Source organism: Grammomys surdaster, unplaced genomic scaffold, assembly GCF_004785775.1.
Source record: "Grammomys surdaster isolate TR1022 unplaced genomic scaffold, NIH_TR_1.0 133, whole genome shotgun sequence".
Lineage (NCBI taxonomy): Eukaryota > Metazoa > Chordata > Mammalia > Rodentia > Muridae > Grammomys > Grammomys surdaster.
Genome location: NW_021604591.1, coordinates 3,622,630 through 3,639,673, shown reverse-complemented (window position 1 = coordinate 3,639,673; position 17,044 = coordinate 3,622,630). Strand labels below are relative to the sequence as shown.

The 17,044-nt window shown below is 48.0% G+C and overlaps 1 protein-coding gene across 1 annotated transcript in view; it reads left to right on the top strand.

The window, feature by feature from the left end:
* Window positions 1-17,044, top strand: part of Slc4a5 (solute carrier family 4 member 5) — a 60,955-nt gene that overhangs the window by 31,192 nt on the left and 12,719 nt on the right. The window contains exons 12-18 of the mRNA XM_028762485.1: window positions 230-501; window positions 4,539-4,597; window positions 7,181-7,381; window positions 12,490-12,603; window positions 13,677-13,838; window positions 14,736-14,914; window positions 16,327-16,399. Of these exons, the coding sequence (XP_028618318.1) occupies window positions 230-501; window positions 4,539-4,597; window positions 7,181-7,381; window positions 12,490-12,603; window positions 13,677-13,838; window positions 14,736-14,914; window positions 16,327-16,399 (1,060 nt within the window). The remainder of the gene's footprint in view (window positions 1-229; window positions 502-4,538; window positions 4,598-7,180; window positions 7,382-12,489; window positions 12,604-13,676; window positions 13,839-14,735; window positions 14,915-16,326; window positions 16,400-17,044) is intronic.

Sequence of the window (17,044 nt, the reverse complement as noted above, 5' to 3'; positions counted from 1 at the left end):
CCCACAGATACACACGAGCACGCGCACCCATACATGTGTGCCAACATATATACAAACACACAGAAATACACGAGCACGTGCGCCCACACACAGGTTAGACAACCCAGCCCAGGAATTGTCCTTGTTCTGTCCTTTAGCAGGCGTCTGTGCTACAAAGAGGGTTTGAGCCACTCAGGGTGGGCCCTGGGAGCCATGCCCAGAGGGTCCCTCACTTCCCTCTGCCATCCAGGGCCAATGGCCTGGACTACATGGAGTTCCGCCTCTGGATTGGTCTTCACTCAGCCATCCAGTGCCTTATCCTGGTGGCCACAGATGCCAGCTTTATCATCAAGTATATCACACGCTTCACCGAGGAGGGCTTCTCCACCCTCATCAGCTTCATCTTCATCTACGACGCCATCAAAAAGATGATTGGTGCCTTCAAATACTATCCCATTAACACGGACTTCAAGCCGGACTCCATCACCACCTACAAATGCGAGTGCGTCGCTCCTGACACAGGTGACCGGTAGTCCCTGAAGTGCACTGGGTTTCCAGCCCCACCCCTCCTTCCACTGCAGCTCTCAGTGCAGGAAGGAGAGCTCATTTGCAAGGGTTCTGTAGCCTGGTGCTCACTGTTCCAAGGGAGCAAATGCTGGGCCTTTGTTTCTTTATTGAAGCGGGTCCGTCTGTGCAACCCAGACTAGCTTTGGCACTCACAATGCTAACTGCAGGCTCTTGAAGCTAATTTTTGGAAAGAATTTGAAAGGATGATAGTTCTAACCAAAACCACAGTGTGATTTGTGGGGGTAAAAAATACCCCAGGTTGTAATCAGGAGGCTGCAGAGATACTTCTGGAAGGAGCAGGGCATGAGTGTGGCTTCTGTGGAAGTTACACCTTGTCAGTAACACTGCCCTAGTGTGAGCTCATGGCTCCTCCCAGTGCCAGTCATACATGACAGCTTGCCTCAACACACCAATGTGGTCACAAATCTTATAACGTGAGACCACCTCGAAAGGAGAAACATCCCACAATCAGGGTGAGGGCCTGTTGGAAGAGTCGGGGAAGCTGGCATCATTCAGCCTCCTGGGCATAAGAGTAGGTTGTGAGGACATCCATGTCACGAGGGACCACATCTACCCTCAGTGACCACAGGATGTGGAATGAGCCCTGAGGAGAAGCTTCATGAAGCCAGATGCCGCTGAGTTTAGGGAGGAAGTTAGAGTGGGAAGAGTAACCTGAGAGATGCCGACCTCCTCGGCTGAGAGCCGTTTGCTACGCTGCCGGGCATTCACGTGCCAGCGATGTTTAAAGGGCCCAGCACTGAGTGGGCTGCAGCAAACAGCTGGCCACCAGGATAACAAATTCTCAGGGCCATTCATGTGTTGCTTTCTGACGGAAGAAATCCTCACATGCAAAGTGAAGGCCTCCTCGGAGTTGGGTCTCCAGGCCTCCATCACAGCCCGAGAGCTGTCAGAGCAGAACGAACCTAGAGGGCCACGGGAATGCAGATCAGGGTGGGAGACCTACCCTCATACTTCCAAGCACTGCTGTACTGGCCTGACAGAAAACAAGCTGGGGTTCAGAGGCCACCCAAGACCACACTAAACCTCAGTTTCCCTAACTGTCAGAGGGGAACCAGTGCTTATCAGAGATTCCTGCAAGGTTTTCAAGTAAGTAGGAAAATAAGCAAATATTAGATTTTCCGATCCCTTAGCTTGATGATGATGATGATGATGATGATGATGATGATGATGATAGACTTGATCATGGTAAGTGTACTGGCAGACACTTCTAATCCTAGCACTCGAGAAGCAGGGGAAAGTAGATCTTTTTGAGTTCAAGGCCAGCCTGGTCTATTGAGAGTTTCTGACCAGCTAAGGTTATGTACTAAGACCTTGCCTTACAAATATTGATCTTTCCTGAGTGATGGGGACACACGCCTTAAATCCCAGCAGTCAGGAGGCAGGGGCAGGGGCAGGGGCAGGGGCAGGGGCAGGGGAAGGGGCAGGGGCAGGGGCAGGGGCAGGGGCAGGGGCAGGGGCACTCTGTGAGTTTGAGGCCAGCCTGTTCTACAGAGTGAATTTGCAAGTGTGGGGTCCTGAGGTTGATGGGATACCATCCCCACAGGGGGCACTGTTGGTCACACTCCACTCATGGCACTGGTTTTTGAATAGAAGTGTAGGCTTAACTTTTCTCTTTCTTTTTTTCTAGCATTAGCTTTGAGTTTTTCTGTTGAACTTATAGGCGAAGTTTACCTTTTCCCCAGGTTCTTGCCTGGATCTCTAAAGACATCTTACTACAGGCCCTTTTGAGTCTTCTTAAGGGGGAAGCTTTCCTCAGACGAAGCTTATTTTTACTACATTTGCTTCTTAGACTCCCAGTCCATACACTGGGCCCAACCCTGCCACAGACCTGCTTTCTAGAAACATATCTCCTTGTCTCTATTTATAAAGAGCCCAAATTCTTGGGTCCTATGAGGAGCTTTGTCTACTCTGTGAGCCATCTGTTCACCTAAGGGTGCCCTACAAACAGGCACCGTTGGCGCAAGTACACTGAGTTTCAGATGGCAAAGCGAAGCTGCCTGTCCTGCACTCCTTCCCGTAGCGCTTGCCTGGTGCCTCACTCTCCTGAGTAATTTTCAGGGCTCCTAGAACATGGTCCCAAGCCTGGCAGCATCAGCACCAACTGGGAACTAATCAGAAACAGAATCGTGGCTCTAACACCAGACCTGAGAAATCTAGAAACTCAGGGTTAGACTACAACTGACTGTGTATGAACCAGCCTTTCAAGGACTTCTGTTGTCATCCCTCCCGGAGTTTGACAAATTTTGCTTTACTGAGCTGTGATTAGCTACTGACTCCAGCAAGATTTCTCCATAGAGAATAAATGTGCAGGTTCACTCTGATTTGGAGACCTTAGATGGCAAAGGTCTAGACGTTCAGCAGACTAGGGTAGCAGAGAACCAGAGGGGCTCTCCTTCCAGTTCATGAGCCGCTTTCTGACTACCTGCTCCGTTTCCCTAACTTTGCTGCACAGCATAGTCCAATGGTAACACACCATCTCACTCACACTCTTCCCATTCAAGCTTGCCAGGGACACTCTCCTTTCCTATTTAATTTTGTTTCCATGGTAACTGATTTGTATTCTGTTTATGGATGCTGCAAATGCTGATTTGGCCGCTCTCAACTTTAAGTGAGTACTACTCTGTGCATATACTAGAATTGTACAATATTTGATACTTGGACCCTTTCTGGACTTTTCTGTACTGTATTTCTTCAGTCTCCTTTAGGGTTTCAGTTCTGGCTACAAAAGAATTGATAAGCCCAAGTAGGAGATATCAAGATGCCTGAACACACTGGGTGCTGGGGTACTCTTGAGCAGTGGAGAGGGAAGCCCTCTGTGGGGCTTCTTGCCTGGCTTATCTGTCCATAATGCTAATTGAGCATCATGTTTTCTTGTGAGGAAAAGCAATAGATTCCCTGGCTTCTCATATGTGAGGCTTTCTTCAGGATGATTTTGGGGATGAAATGTCTTTGGGTCTGCTCTGCCCTGGGTCAACAGTGACCCACTTGGACCAGAATTGACTAACTTCTATGATCATATCTAGCCTTGCGGACAACTTGCTAGAGGTTGGGCGAAGACCCAGGATTAGGTTCTTTTTGTTGGGTGTCCATCCAAAGGTAGACAGCCAGCAGGAGCCAATGGGGCTTCTGCAACATTCCTGACTATAGCACCAGCCCCCAAACACCTGCCACAGAGGAGCTACTAGGAGGAGGAGGGGGAGAAGCCAGTCTTCCCCCAACCCACGCAGTCCAGAGGAGGAGAATAGGCAAGTGGTGTTCTTCCAGGTTTACGATGAGTGGCCATATCGCCTGGGGAGCCTGGCCCTGTGTTTAGATACTCCAGTTACATTTAGGGACACTGAGGTCAGGGAAGTGGGTTGCTTAGCAAGGGACACAGAGTGAACAGCTGTCAGCAAGCAGCTCTTTTGGGCTTCTGATTCTCCTTCAGATGGAGGAGGTAGGAGAGAAGGGTTCATAGATGAAAACTGGGCAGAGATGGGAGGCTCCAAGTCTCTACCAGCAACCTGGGATCGTGGCTCCAAGCATAAGCTCTGAAACTTTAGGTAACCTCAGTTTCTTCAATCTGTAAAATGGGAATATGTCATGGAGATTTTTAGGACCTGAACAAATGAATATGTTGTCAGGGTTTGGCGTAATACACGACATGGAGTTAGCTCTTTGGAACACTTTTAAAAGTTTGACACCATAAAACTGAGTCTAGCACCCAGCAGGGACTAACAGTGCGTACGCCTCACTGTCTCAGCACCAGCTTGCTCATTTGTGATGTTACAAGTAGCTGTTGGTCCTCAAGATGAGCTCTTCTGCCCTGACCCAGCTGCTCCGTGTAAGTCGTGTGTTCAATACCCTCCCCTATGGGAGCAGAGCAAGCCGGTGAAGGCAGCAGGAGAGATCAGAGTGTGGGGGCCCTTAGAGGCTGCAAGATGTGCATCTGGAAACCACTGACCCCACCCCATCTTCTCTATCTTCTCCAGTGAATACAACCATGGTCAATGCCTCAGCCCCGCTGACACCAAACACCAACACATCCCTGGTAAGCTCTTTCCTTCCAGGGCAGACTGTTCATGTGTTTATGGGGGGTGGAGGAGTCAAGACGGGGCTGGGAGGTCAGTTCCAGGAGCACATGGCTTCTGAGAATGATGCTTTTAAGTTTGTAACTGAAAGTGTCCTATTCTACAGCATCCTCAATGTGTGACATCTCTATGCAGAATAACATGTACCCAGGGGAGGTCAGTGATAAACAGAGGTACACACATACAGAGGTCTCAGTTAGTTTCTGCCTGGAACCCCCAGTTCCTGTCCAACAGTGCACCCGAAGTTTGTTAGGCTCCACCTGCCAAATGAATTTGATCAGCCCTTTGCACTTAATAGCCTCTAGGGACCCTAGCTTCCTTGCTTTCCTGAAGAGAAAGAGGTGTGGGTTTCAGGCTTCTCCCAGCCTACGTAGGTGGAAGGATGCAAAATTATAATCCAGGTAAAGGGCAGTGTGTAGGGTTGGGGCAGCTTTGTAAGCCATGAGTGACCCTCAGGTCGTTTAAGTTTCCTTGCACAGGCAGCCAGTGGCTCAGTCCATATCTATCTCAACTGACTACTAACCAGAAGTCTCCAAATGGAAGGCTTTGAGAAGAGCAGACTGAGGCAGTGGCTACTTCCCAGTGCCTGTTATGTGTAAGGGGCTATGTGCCGGGAGCTGGGCTCTGATGGACCAGCTGGGATGCTTTGGTCTGTCTTTACATTGGCTTTTCAGTCCTTAATGATTCATAGCAGGGTGATCTCAGGTTTCCAAGAGTGCAAAGACAGAAGATGTGAGGCTTCTTGTAGTGGTTCCAAGTAACCCTCCCCCACCCCAGTTCCAGATTCCTTTCCAGTCACTGTGATAAAGCACCCTGGCCAAGGAAAGCAGCTTTAAGGGAGAAAGGGTTTATTCAACTCACAATCCCAGTCTACAGTCCATCACTGCAAGGAAGGCAAGGCTACAGGAACTTGAAGCCATGAGTCATGTACAGTCCAGAATGAAGGGGGAATGGATGCATGCATGCTCTACTGGTTTGGTGGCTTTCTCCACTCTTACACAGTCTAGGATTCATTGCCTAGGGAATGGTGCCACTTATAGTGGACTGGGTCATCCCACATCAGTTAACACAGTCAAGGGTGTTAGACATAGCCTCTACAGACATAGCCACGGGTCAACCTGATGTATACAGTTCCTCCCAGGTGATTCTACATTGAATCAAGTTGGTAGTTTACACTAACCATCAAATTGTTCCCACACACAACTAGCCCACTCTCAGGGGAGTAGGAAAACAAACTTCCATGTGGAGGGCAGGTATGTCAGTGGCACATTGTAAATGAGCACAAACAGGGAGGCATGGGTCACTGGGTCACTGGGTCACTGGGTCAGTAACCAAAAAATTCAATTACTTAAAAGCATCTGTTTACTTCACTAAGTAGCTATTTCTAAACATGGGCATACTAACTTTTAAAAGTATATATTTGGAGCCGGGCAGTGGTGACACATGCCTTTAATCCCAGCACTTGGGAGGCAGAGGCAGGCAGATTTCTGAGTTCGAGGCCAGCCAGGGCTATAAACTCTGTCTTGAAAAATCAATACACACACACACACACACACACACACACACACACATATATATTTGGGACTGGAGAGATGACTCACCAATTAGGAGCATTGAGTGTTTTTTCGAAGGACCAGAGATCAGTTCCCAGGAGCCATAGTAGGTGGCTCACAAGAGCTCCATGGGGATCTGGCGCCATCTTCTGGCCATCTTCACCCACATGCACAGCACAAACACAATGTTGCACACTTTGATACATAATTAAAATAGTCAAAAGTATACATTAAATTTTATCATAAATTATTGTTCTTTCCTTTCTCCTTTTATTACTCTTGGAAATATATACATGTAGTCTTCCTTTGATCTCCACAAAGGAGTGGGTCCAATGTCCTCGAGGATTCTTAAACCCATGGATGCCCAAATCCTTTTTTACAAAAGGTTACATTTGAACTAACCTATTACCATACTCTAAATTCTTTAAATCATCTTATTGTCTACAATGCAGAGTACACTCTATATGATGTGTAAATGGCTGCTATAGAATGTTATTTCCACAATAATAATTGGAGGAGTCTACATGTTTAACACAAATGCCTTTTTAAAAAATCTGTAGCTGCTTAAATTCACACATGTGAAGTCCACAGCCTGAATTTGAGCTTTTGGGGTGCCAAGAGTTGAAACGACCCAAGAAGAAACTAATGAGGGTGTAACATGTGGGAAAAAAAAACCAGACACACTGTCTCTGGGAAGGATAGGAATAGGAGACAGATCTACTGAGGGAGAAAGCATCTCCTCCTGCCTGCAAAGCCACATACCTCAGAACACGATGAAGAAATGCTTGTCAGTCCCTAAACTTTCTAGGGAGTTGCCTGCTTATCATTCTCTGGACAGCCTGCCCCCAAGAACATCTCTGTTATTGGCCAGGAGGGCTAGGGTCCCTCGGAGGTTTGGTAGGTGGTGTGGTCCCCCAGGACCACAGGGAGAAGGACACACTGTCTAGTAGGAGGGTCCTGACCCCTTTTCTTCTGTGCTTGGTCTCCAAGTACACCCCCCTTAACCTCACAGCGCTGGACTGGTCCCTGCTGAGCAAGAAGGAGTGTCTGAGCTACGGTGGGCGCCTTCTTGGGAGCTCCTGCCAATTCGTCCCAGACCTGGCGCTCATGTCCTTCATCCTTTTCTTTGGGACTTACTCCATGACCTTGACTCTGAAGAAATTCAAATTCAGCCGCTATTTTCCCACCAAGGTAAGCATCTCCCGCAGACAGTCAGGATCTACAAACAGAGTATTCTTGAGGCAGGTCCAGCACAGTGAGATGGCTCTGCAGGCGAAGGTGCTTGCTGCCAAGGCTGCAGACCTGAGTTATATCCCCAAGACCCACATAGTGGAAAGAGAGAGCCTGTTCCCACAGTTTGACACCTGCACATGCATGTGCGGACACACACACATACACTAATTTATTTTTTTGAAAGGAACACTGTGTCGTTGTCTCTCCAGAGGCTCTATTTTCTGAAAGAATGGACACCAAGGATGCACTGAACTGAAGAAATTTTACGAATTAAAGAGCACAAACTTTGTCCAGCCCAGTGGCCCAGGCCTGTAATCCCAGCTCCATAGAGACTAAGGCAGAAGAATCATAAATTCAAAGTCATCCTGGGAAATAGACACCCTGTCTCAAAAGAAAATAAAGAGGCTACAAAGATGGATCAGCAGTTGAGAGTATTTGCTGCTCTTCCAGAGTTTGGCTCCCAGCACCCATATTGGGTGAGTCACAAGTGTCTGTAACTCCAACTTGGGGGCGTGATGCCCTCTCGTGGCCACCAGAGGCAACTGCACATGCATGCCATTCAGTTACACAGACATACATGCAAATAAAAAAATACACGTTTTAGAATACAATTAGGCTTAGAGTCTGCTTGTCCAGCATGTAGGAGGCCCTGGATCTAATCGCCAGTACTGAAAATCAAGCAACAACAAACAAATGCACAAGCCAGGCTTTGGAGGCAGAAAGGTCCAAGTTCCCTTGACAACACTCTTTTGACCTTTTGTTTCTAAACTCCTGTGTTTCTAATATTATTTTTTGTTCCCCTGATGACTGATGATGTAAAAATCCTTATCGTGTATTTATTGACCACATAACCAAACTGGCTTTGTTCTTGAAAATGTTCTCTTTCACTATATCACATATTTTCTGTTTGATTTCGGTGTGATGTTTACTATCCTTTTTTTGTGTGATCTCTGTGTTGTAAATATCTGCTTCCATTCTATTAAGTGGTTTTTTTAATTTTTTTTAAATTTACTATTACATTTTATTTATTTTGTGTGTGTGCATAGGTGCACTGTGGTTCACGTATGACGTTAGAGGACAACTCATAGGGATTGGCTCTCTCCTTCCACCATGTGGGGTACTGGGATAAAATTCAGGTCTTCAGGCTTGCCTAGTGAGCCTTCTTGCCAGGCCCCTTTTCACTTTCCTTATTGTTTTTTAAATTCACTTTTTTTTCATGTGTATGAATGTGTTGCCTGTGTGTATGTGTGTTTGCCACATGTATGCAGTCTCCAAAGAAGCTAGACAAGGGCCTCAGATCCACTGGACTGGAGTTACAGTGGCTGTGAGCTGTATAGATGCTGGGACCACAGCTTTGCAAGAAAAGCTAATGCTCTTAGCCGACCCTTCTCTCCTGCCTCGCCTACTCTTTGGCTTTTCCAGTGGGATCTGTTGATTACAGAATTCTCCATTTTACTGTAATCAAACAGGGCAGAATTTCCCATGCAAAAAATACAGCAATCTCCTATGCTGCACTCTGAAATCCTGCTGGTTTGCCTTTTCTGTTTTCTCTGCAATCCATCTTCAGCAATTCTGATGTGCCATTGGGAAATAGTAGCCCTTTGTGGTTTTGTATAAACAGTCATTGTCCCTGTTTTTTGTTGTTGTTTTTTAAGACTATTGTTTTCTCTACTGTCTTGCAAAGCGTCTCTTGCCTTGAGAGTTCCCGCAGGACAGTGTCCCTTCTGGATTTTTTTTTTCTTCTTCCATTTCACTGGCTTATTTATCTGCCAGTGCCACGACTTTCAATTCTATACTTCATGATAAGTATCTCCGTCTTACATACCAAGTTCTTCTTTGTCTTTTTTCAGTAACATTATCATTGCCTTCGCATCTCTAGCTGATGTTTAGTTTAATTTCACCAGTTAGGAACCAGTGAGATGGCTTAACAGGGAAAGGTGCTTGCCACCAAGACAGGGTTCCATCCCTGGGACCCACATGGTACTAGGAGAACCCTCTCCCACCAGCTGTCCTCCAGCCTCCACACACATGAGCACGAACACACACACACACACACACACACACACACACACACACACACACACTTTGTTTTTTAAGAAAAAGAACAGGCTGTTCTGTTGCATCCTGGAGAAAAACAATGTTGCACTGGTTGGCATTCATGAGGCTGGTGAATGCAGAGTTAAACACCAGGTAGTGGAGAGGAAAAGTACTGGTCAGGATGCTGTGTGCCCTGAGATGACATGTCCACATGTCCACACCCCGATGTACATTCCAAAGAAATCTCACACATGGACAAAAATTGTCACAGGAGCGTTGATTCTAAGAGGAAAAAAATGAAAGTAAACAAGTCCTTTTCTTCTTTTTCTTTTCTTTTTTTTTTTTTTTTTTTTGAAACAAGGTCTCATTTAGCCTAGGGTCTCTCTAGCCTCAGACTCATGGCAATTCTCCTGCATCAACTTTCCAAAGTAGGAGGACCACAGTGGCTAATCTGAATCAATTCGAGTACAATAAATGAATAGAGAGAGTCTGGGGAGATGATGCAGTGGTTAAGAGCACTAGCTACTCTTGCAGAGGACCTGGGCTTGGTTCTCAGCACCCACATGGTGGCTCACAACTGTTGGTAACTTCAGCTCCAGAGAATCCAACACCCCCTCATGAGGACCAGGAACACATGCAGGACACTACACATATGCAAGCAAAACCCATGCACATGAAATAAAGATTTTTAAATAAATAAATGCAAAGAAAATGGAACCATTAAGTTACAATTAATATACACAGACCACAGCTTTCTCTGTCTACCAGGAAAAAAGTCGTGAACATGATGTTGAATAAGTAAAACAAGTGTCAGAAAGTTACAATACTCCGCTACCATTTAGGCAAACGTTTTAACTCCACAGAATAATACTATACTTTGTTGAAACAGACAAATTTGTCCTATAGAGAGCAAAGTCAGGGAAAACACTGGGTGCAAGGGAAAGGGAAAGACATCAACAAGATGGCTCTCTCTCTCTCTCTCTCTCTCTCTCTCTCTCTCTCTCTCTCTCCCTCTCTCCCTCCCTCCCTCCCCCCCCTCCAGGTTTCTCTAAGTAACCTGGCTGTCCTAGAACTCACCATATAACCAGGCTGTACTCAAACTCACAGAGATCCACCTGCTTCTGCCTCTTGAGTGCTGGGATTAAAGCCATGTGCCACCATGTCCAGGAGAATTTTTATTTCTTAAGGTAGAAGAAAGTCCATTTTAAAGTATTGTGTCCATCTTTGTGTTAGGTTAGACTGTGTGAAATCACCTATATTTGGGAAAATATCAAATTCATAGTGATTAACTTAACAATTCTTTGATTTGGATACTGAGAAGATTATAAGAAACTAAGAATATACCTGCCCTGTATCTTGATTGTGCTGTGACCAATGCTTATGTATTTAGCCTTTTAGAATTGAGATGGAGCCAGGCCGGTGGCACACGATTTTAATCCCAGCACTCAGGAGGCAGAGGCAGGTGGAACTATGTGAGTTTCAGGACAGCCTGATCTACATATGAGTTCTAGGACAGCCAGAGTTATGTAGATGGTATCATTATATATGAAAGATATTGTATATGTTATATGTAGTGTGTGTGTGTGTGTATCTAAGAGATGGCTAAATCATGTATTACTCTTACGAGAACCTGAGTTCAATTCCCAGTACACACATCAGACAGCTCACCACTGCCTGTAACTCCAGCTCCAGGGGCTGTGACCCCCCCCCCCCCCCCACCCCCCACTCCTGTGAGCACTGCACTCTCACACACAAACACCCCACACACATAATTAAAAATTATTTTTTTTTTTTACAAAAAGACTCCACTCGACACTAGAGACCCAAGTGGAGGTGTCACAGGAGGAAGGGGAACAGAGGAGGAGGTGTCCAGGGCAGGGCAGCAATGTCTCCTGCTGTGATGGTAAATAAAGACCCTGTAATACAAATAGCAGAAGCAGTTTCTGGAAGGAACTTAGAAATAACTCCCAGGATTTGGACTGAGGGAAGGACAGGGAGGATAGAAGTAAACCTAAGCCCCCATCTATAGATAGGACTTTCAGTTTGTAATTCAGACCACGGAGGCCAGCTAGATGGCTCAGCAAACTGGGTCCAAACCCAGAACCCCTGCTGCCTGCCTTCTGGCTCATCTGCACCAGTGGTGATGGAGAGAGCGGGAGAGGGAGCAGTCAGTCACCCAGAGAGCTTAGTGTCGGTCCTTCTGGGTGCTCTGCCAACTCCTGGGACCTGGGATGTCTGTGTGTCTCTTTATCGTCCTTTGTGCTCTCCTAGAGGTACTTGAAATGTTCATTTTGTCTAGTATCAGGCTGGTGCTCCTTCGGGGACACCTGGGCAGGTGGGAGGTGATGAACAGTGTGACCACGCTAAGCCAATGACAATGTGCCCCACGGATTCCTTTCCATACAGAGAGCGGGTGTTGGCACAGATATGGACATGCCCCATTGCCCCATCCTGGCCCCAACCACTTTCTCTGATAAGACATAAAAAGATGGCAAATGGACAGAGGGGGACACTGGTTCCAAAAGGGCAGAGAGGGACGTCCAGATCCTGATGTAGAACAGGCTCCAGAAAGCAGAGAGCAGAGATTCTTAGCAGATCAAAGATCTGAGAGTAGTTAAGGGTCCCCATGAAATAGAGGGGACCCCTTCTCAGCCCAGGTGCGGTACAACCCTCTGCCAGCATGTTCAGAGGAGCTAATGTTCTCTTGAGTTCAATCCGCCCACCTGTTGGGTGGCCAGGTTCAGCCATTTTATTAGAGCATGACTTCAGGAGTGCTGCCACCCTGTTGAAGGATCCCAAGTTCTCTAATCTGTCATCTTTTATTCGTGCCCTCAAGGTGGGTGCTACCATTATCTATATCTTGCAGAAGAGGAAACTGAGGCTTGGAGAGATGGTGCCATACTCAAGGTTGCTGGTCCAGGGTGTGAGCCCAGGCCTGCTGACTTCTGATCACAAGCCCTAACCATTGTCTTCACTGCCACCTCAGGACTGCCTGGAGCCACACTCACTTCCTGCTGTCCTCTCTGCAGGTCCGGACTCTGGTGGCTGACTTCTCCATCGTCTTCTCCATCCTGCTCTTCTGTGGAATTGATGCCTGTTTTGGGCTGCAAACCCCCAAGCTGCACGTGCCTAATGTCATCAAGGTTTGCCCCTTGTCCCTGCCCTGGGCTGTTATGTCCCTCTGCCTCACACTCAGAGATCCACCTGCCTGCCTCTGCCTCTCGGGTGGTGGGATCGAAGGCATATGCCATTATGCCTGGCTTCAGAATATACATATTTAAAGAAAAGAAACAATGCATCCAGAAGTGGTGATTTGCTTACAGCTAACCTCAAGCCCTCCCAGATGTACCAACTATCAACCAAAGTAGGGAATCTGAGTCTAGACCCTGCCTTTGAGGTAGTGTTAGCCTTAAACAAAATCTCTGATTCCTGGAAACTGGGAAAAGATGCTCTGAAATCAGGAGCATCTGAGTTTGGATCTCCAGCGCACACCACAAAAGCCAGGCATGGATGAGTGCACCTGCAACCCAGCATCAGAGGCAGAGACAGGCGGAGTCTGGGTGCTCACTGACCAGTCAGCCTAACCCAAATAGTGAGCTGTGTCAGTCAGAGGCAGTAAAGCAAGACAATGAGGGATGAGCGACAGTGAAAGACCCCCGATGTACCACTCTGGGTTTGCATGTTCATGTGCACACTCCACACACACACACACATACACTCCACATACACACGCAGTCCTTCCTTTTAAATGTCCACTTCTACACGAATGACTCCTCATTCTCAACACACAGGTCTGAACTTGGCTTTTTCCACAGAGCTCTCAGAGCTCCTTAGGCAGTTGGCTCTGTAGAGGCAGCACTGGGCTCATCCAGTGTTTTATTCTGTCAGGTCTCATTTCGGCCTTTTGTCTCCCTGTGTACACCTTCCTGGCTGCCCTCTGAGCTACACCTGTTTTTTCAGGGTGATGCAGCCTGTTCGGTTCTGTTGAGTTCTCTAGCCCCATTGGGTCTGTGCTCCTTCCCATGCCTGTCTGCCTCTGACTCTTTTTAAAGTTGCAAGTACTTAGTATCTTTAAGGGAAAATATCATCGTGGTTGAGAACTGCTGGGGGGGGGGGGGCGGGGGGGCGGGGAAAGGAGAGTGGTGGGAAGGCAGGGCCATGGGTGAGTGTCTGGACAAGGAAGAGATGAACAGCCTTCTTCGCTTGCTCTACTCAGCCCACAAGGCCTGACCGAGGCTGGTTTGTTGCCCCCTTTGGGAAGAACCCTTGGTGGGTGTACCCTGCCAGTATCCTGCCCGCCCTGCTGGTGACCATCCTGATCTTCATGGACCAGCAGATCACTGCTGTCATTGTCAACCGGAAGGAGAACAAGCTGAGGGTGAGGCTGAGTCAGGAGCATAGCTGGGGGAGGGAAGGAGGGGTGTTCTCCCTTCCATCATTTGAGAAAACAAGTCCCCATGTGGTGCCTTTAGGTGAGGGAGATGTGTTCTTGTCCAAGGTGGAGTGGTCTGAGAACTAGGTGCGAGCCCAGGCTGGGTCCTGGGCCCAAGGTGCCTGGACCCCACGCTCTGGGGTGTACCTCCTGATACTGAAACGTGGGCACCTCACACATGCTGCTGCGTTTAGGCCTAAAATCAGGAGGCAGAGGAATTTCCTCAGCCTTCTGTGTCCTGGAACCAACCCCTCCCTGACTTTGGGTCTGACGGGAACTGCCTTTCAGAGACTCAAGTCACCAGTCCCCGCCCCACCCGGTCAGAACCAAACTGTGGCTGTGGCTACTGGGCATGAGCTCGTCATTATTAATTTTTAAAGATTTATTTATTTATTTAATGTATGTGAGTTCACTGTCATTCTCCTCAGACACACCAGAGGCCATCGGATCCCATTACAGATGGTTGTGAGCCACTATGTGGTTGCTGGGAATTGAACTCAGGACCTCTGGAAGAACAGCCAGTGCTCTTAACCGCTGAGCCATCTCTCCAGCTTGCAGGAGCTCTTCTCACCAGGGACCAAACCTAGGGCTTTCCCAAGCCTGAGTGTCCCTTTTTTCCACATCTGTGGCCCAGGCTCAATTTTTTAGACAAGGTAGCAACTAGTGCCACTTTTGGGGATAGTGAGGCCCATACACTTCCTAAGTCCTGAGTGTCTGCCCCAGTAAGTGTCTCAGTGGGGACAGAGAATATACTCTGGTAGGCAGGGGGAACCATGCTCCACAAAATGGTTGCTTTGGGAAGGATCAGGTTCTCAGAGTTTCTCCTGTCCCATTGTCCTACAGAAGGCCGCCGGCTACCATCTGGACCTCTTCTGGGTGGGCATCCTCATGGCCCTGTGCTCCTTCATGGGGCTCCCCTGGTATGTGGCTGCCACGGTCATCTCCATCGCCCACATTGACAGCCTCAAGATGGAGACGGAGACCAGTGCCCCAGGGGAGCAGCCGCAGTTCCTGGGGGTCAGGTAGGAGGGAGCGAGGCTGGGTCACCTGAACAGGAGGGGGCATCTTAAGGAAAGGGAATTATTTTCCCTCAGGGTATTTGGGTAAGAAAGGCTTTCCCTGAGACCTCTGAAACTACAGCCATAGGAGGAATATTCTGAAGAGAAAGAGAGATGAAAATTTAATTCTATCAGTTCTAACTGATACTTTTTTCTTAGTAGTCTCCAGTAGTCACACCCACACACACCCACACGCACACTCACACTCACACACACACATTCTCCCTTACTCACTCTAGAACAGGGCTTCTTAACCTTCCTAGTGCTGCAACCCTTTAATACAGTTCCTCATGTTGCGGTGACCCCAGCCATAAAACTATTTCATCGATATTTCATAATTGTAATTTTGCTACTGCTATGAATCATAATGCAAATATTTGATATGCGACCCCCTAGAGTCTCACCCATGGTAGGGCCTCTCCTTGCCCTTGGTTTGTCTTTCTCAAGATCCTCTGGAGGCCTCCCCATAGGTTTACATCCTGCTTAGTCGCCTGAGAGCCTTTCTGGACCCAACCGGGATTCCAACCCATAGCCCTCCCTGGCTTGAAACTTCTATTTCTTTCCTTTCCTCTCCATTCCTGCCCCATGTCAGGCCCCAAGCTGGTTCATGCAAGAAAGCATATCCTCTACCCCTTTGTGTTCCCGAGGTCCATGCCAGACCCCAGTGTTCTCCAAAATGGCTGCCCTGGGAATCTCCTGTGTCCCTGGGACACAAGGGCTACCTGGAATGCCATGAGGAAGACCCCTTTGCTTGGTTGAAGTGCTCAAGGCTGGCCAGGGGAGGGGGGTCCTCTCCTAGTCCACTTCCTAGATCTAAGCAATTTGCCCAGAGCCTATAGCTGCAATCTGGGTTATACCAGGGCTTGACAGTGAAAGAAAAACCTACTTTTTCCTCCTGCTCCCGCTGCCTCTTTTGCCAACAATCAGGGCACCTTCCCAGGTCTTCATCCCCTGAGTCCCAGGGATAGGAACTCATCAATAAAGCAGGGCACTAAGCACTTTACAATCTCCCAGTAGCAGTGCTGTTATCCCTACCGCACCCAGCTCAGGCTGTTCATGGCCTTGCCTGATATTGTCCACACATGAGAAGCAGAGCCAGGAGTCAGCCTGAGTCCACATGGCTCAAGCTCCAGCTGTTAGGCATGGAGCAACCTCCCTGACACTCTTCACAATACCCTGGGCTGGCCAGGTGCTCCCTGCCTTTCCTAACCAGATCATCTGGGCCTTGGGGTGCAAAGTAGAGCCCAATTAAGGCAGCCCTGAGGTCCATATCGTTGGGTGTAATAAGCTTCAATCCAGAAGAAGAGCTGAACAGGCTGGGACTGGTCCCTGAGTTTCTTTCAGGTCACACCTGACTGTGTGTTCATCTCCGTCAGGGAGCAAAGAGTTACTGGAGTCATGGTCTTCATCCTGACAGGCATCTCCGTCTTCCTGGCTCCTATCCTGAAGGTGAGACTCTGCCCCATCACTCTCAAAGTCCAGGGGCCACCAGCCTACAAGCTATAAGAAAGGCGCAATATGAATGGGCCAAGGTGGTGTCTGTCATTCATTGTTTTCTGTGATGTCACACAGTATGCCATCAGTATGGCCATCATGTCTGTTCTGTCTTACCTCCTCCAGGGGCCACTGCCACTTTTCTGGAGGACCTTCTTTTCCAGGGACTTCTGTAGTGTTCTGTCTTACTTAGTCCAGGACCCCGAGAGCTGGACCCGACCACATTGCTGTGCTTAGGGCTCACTCCAGGTCGTCTTGTTCTGCCCATTTTCTGACTGTAAGCTTTGCACATGGGAATCCCCAAGCTCTTCTACAGGCACCATCCCACTCCTTGTGTATCTTGGGCACATAATTGACTTTTTCCCAAAGCTTGAAACTCCTCTTGCTCCCATCCCAACACCAGGGAACACTGTAGCAGGGGTGCTTTCAAGGCTGTGTCCTTTAGGGAATTCACTTACCAGTCTGGAATGGGGAAGTTCTGACAGGTCTTTCTACTCTCTTCTCTACCACATTTAGTGGCCTATTCATGGTCCTGTCATTCAGTCAACACTCACTAAGACTTTCCTTCATGTATATGTGTATGTGCACTCAAACATATGT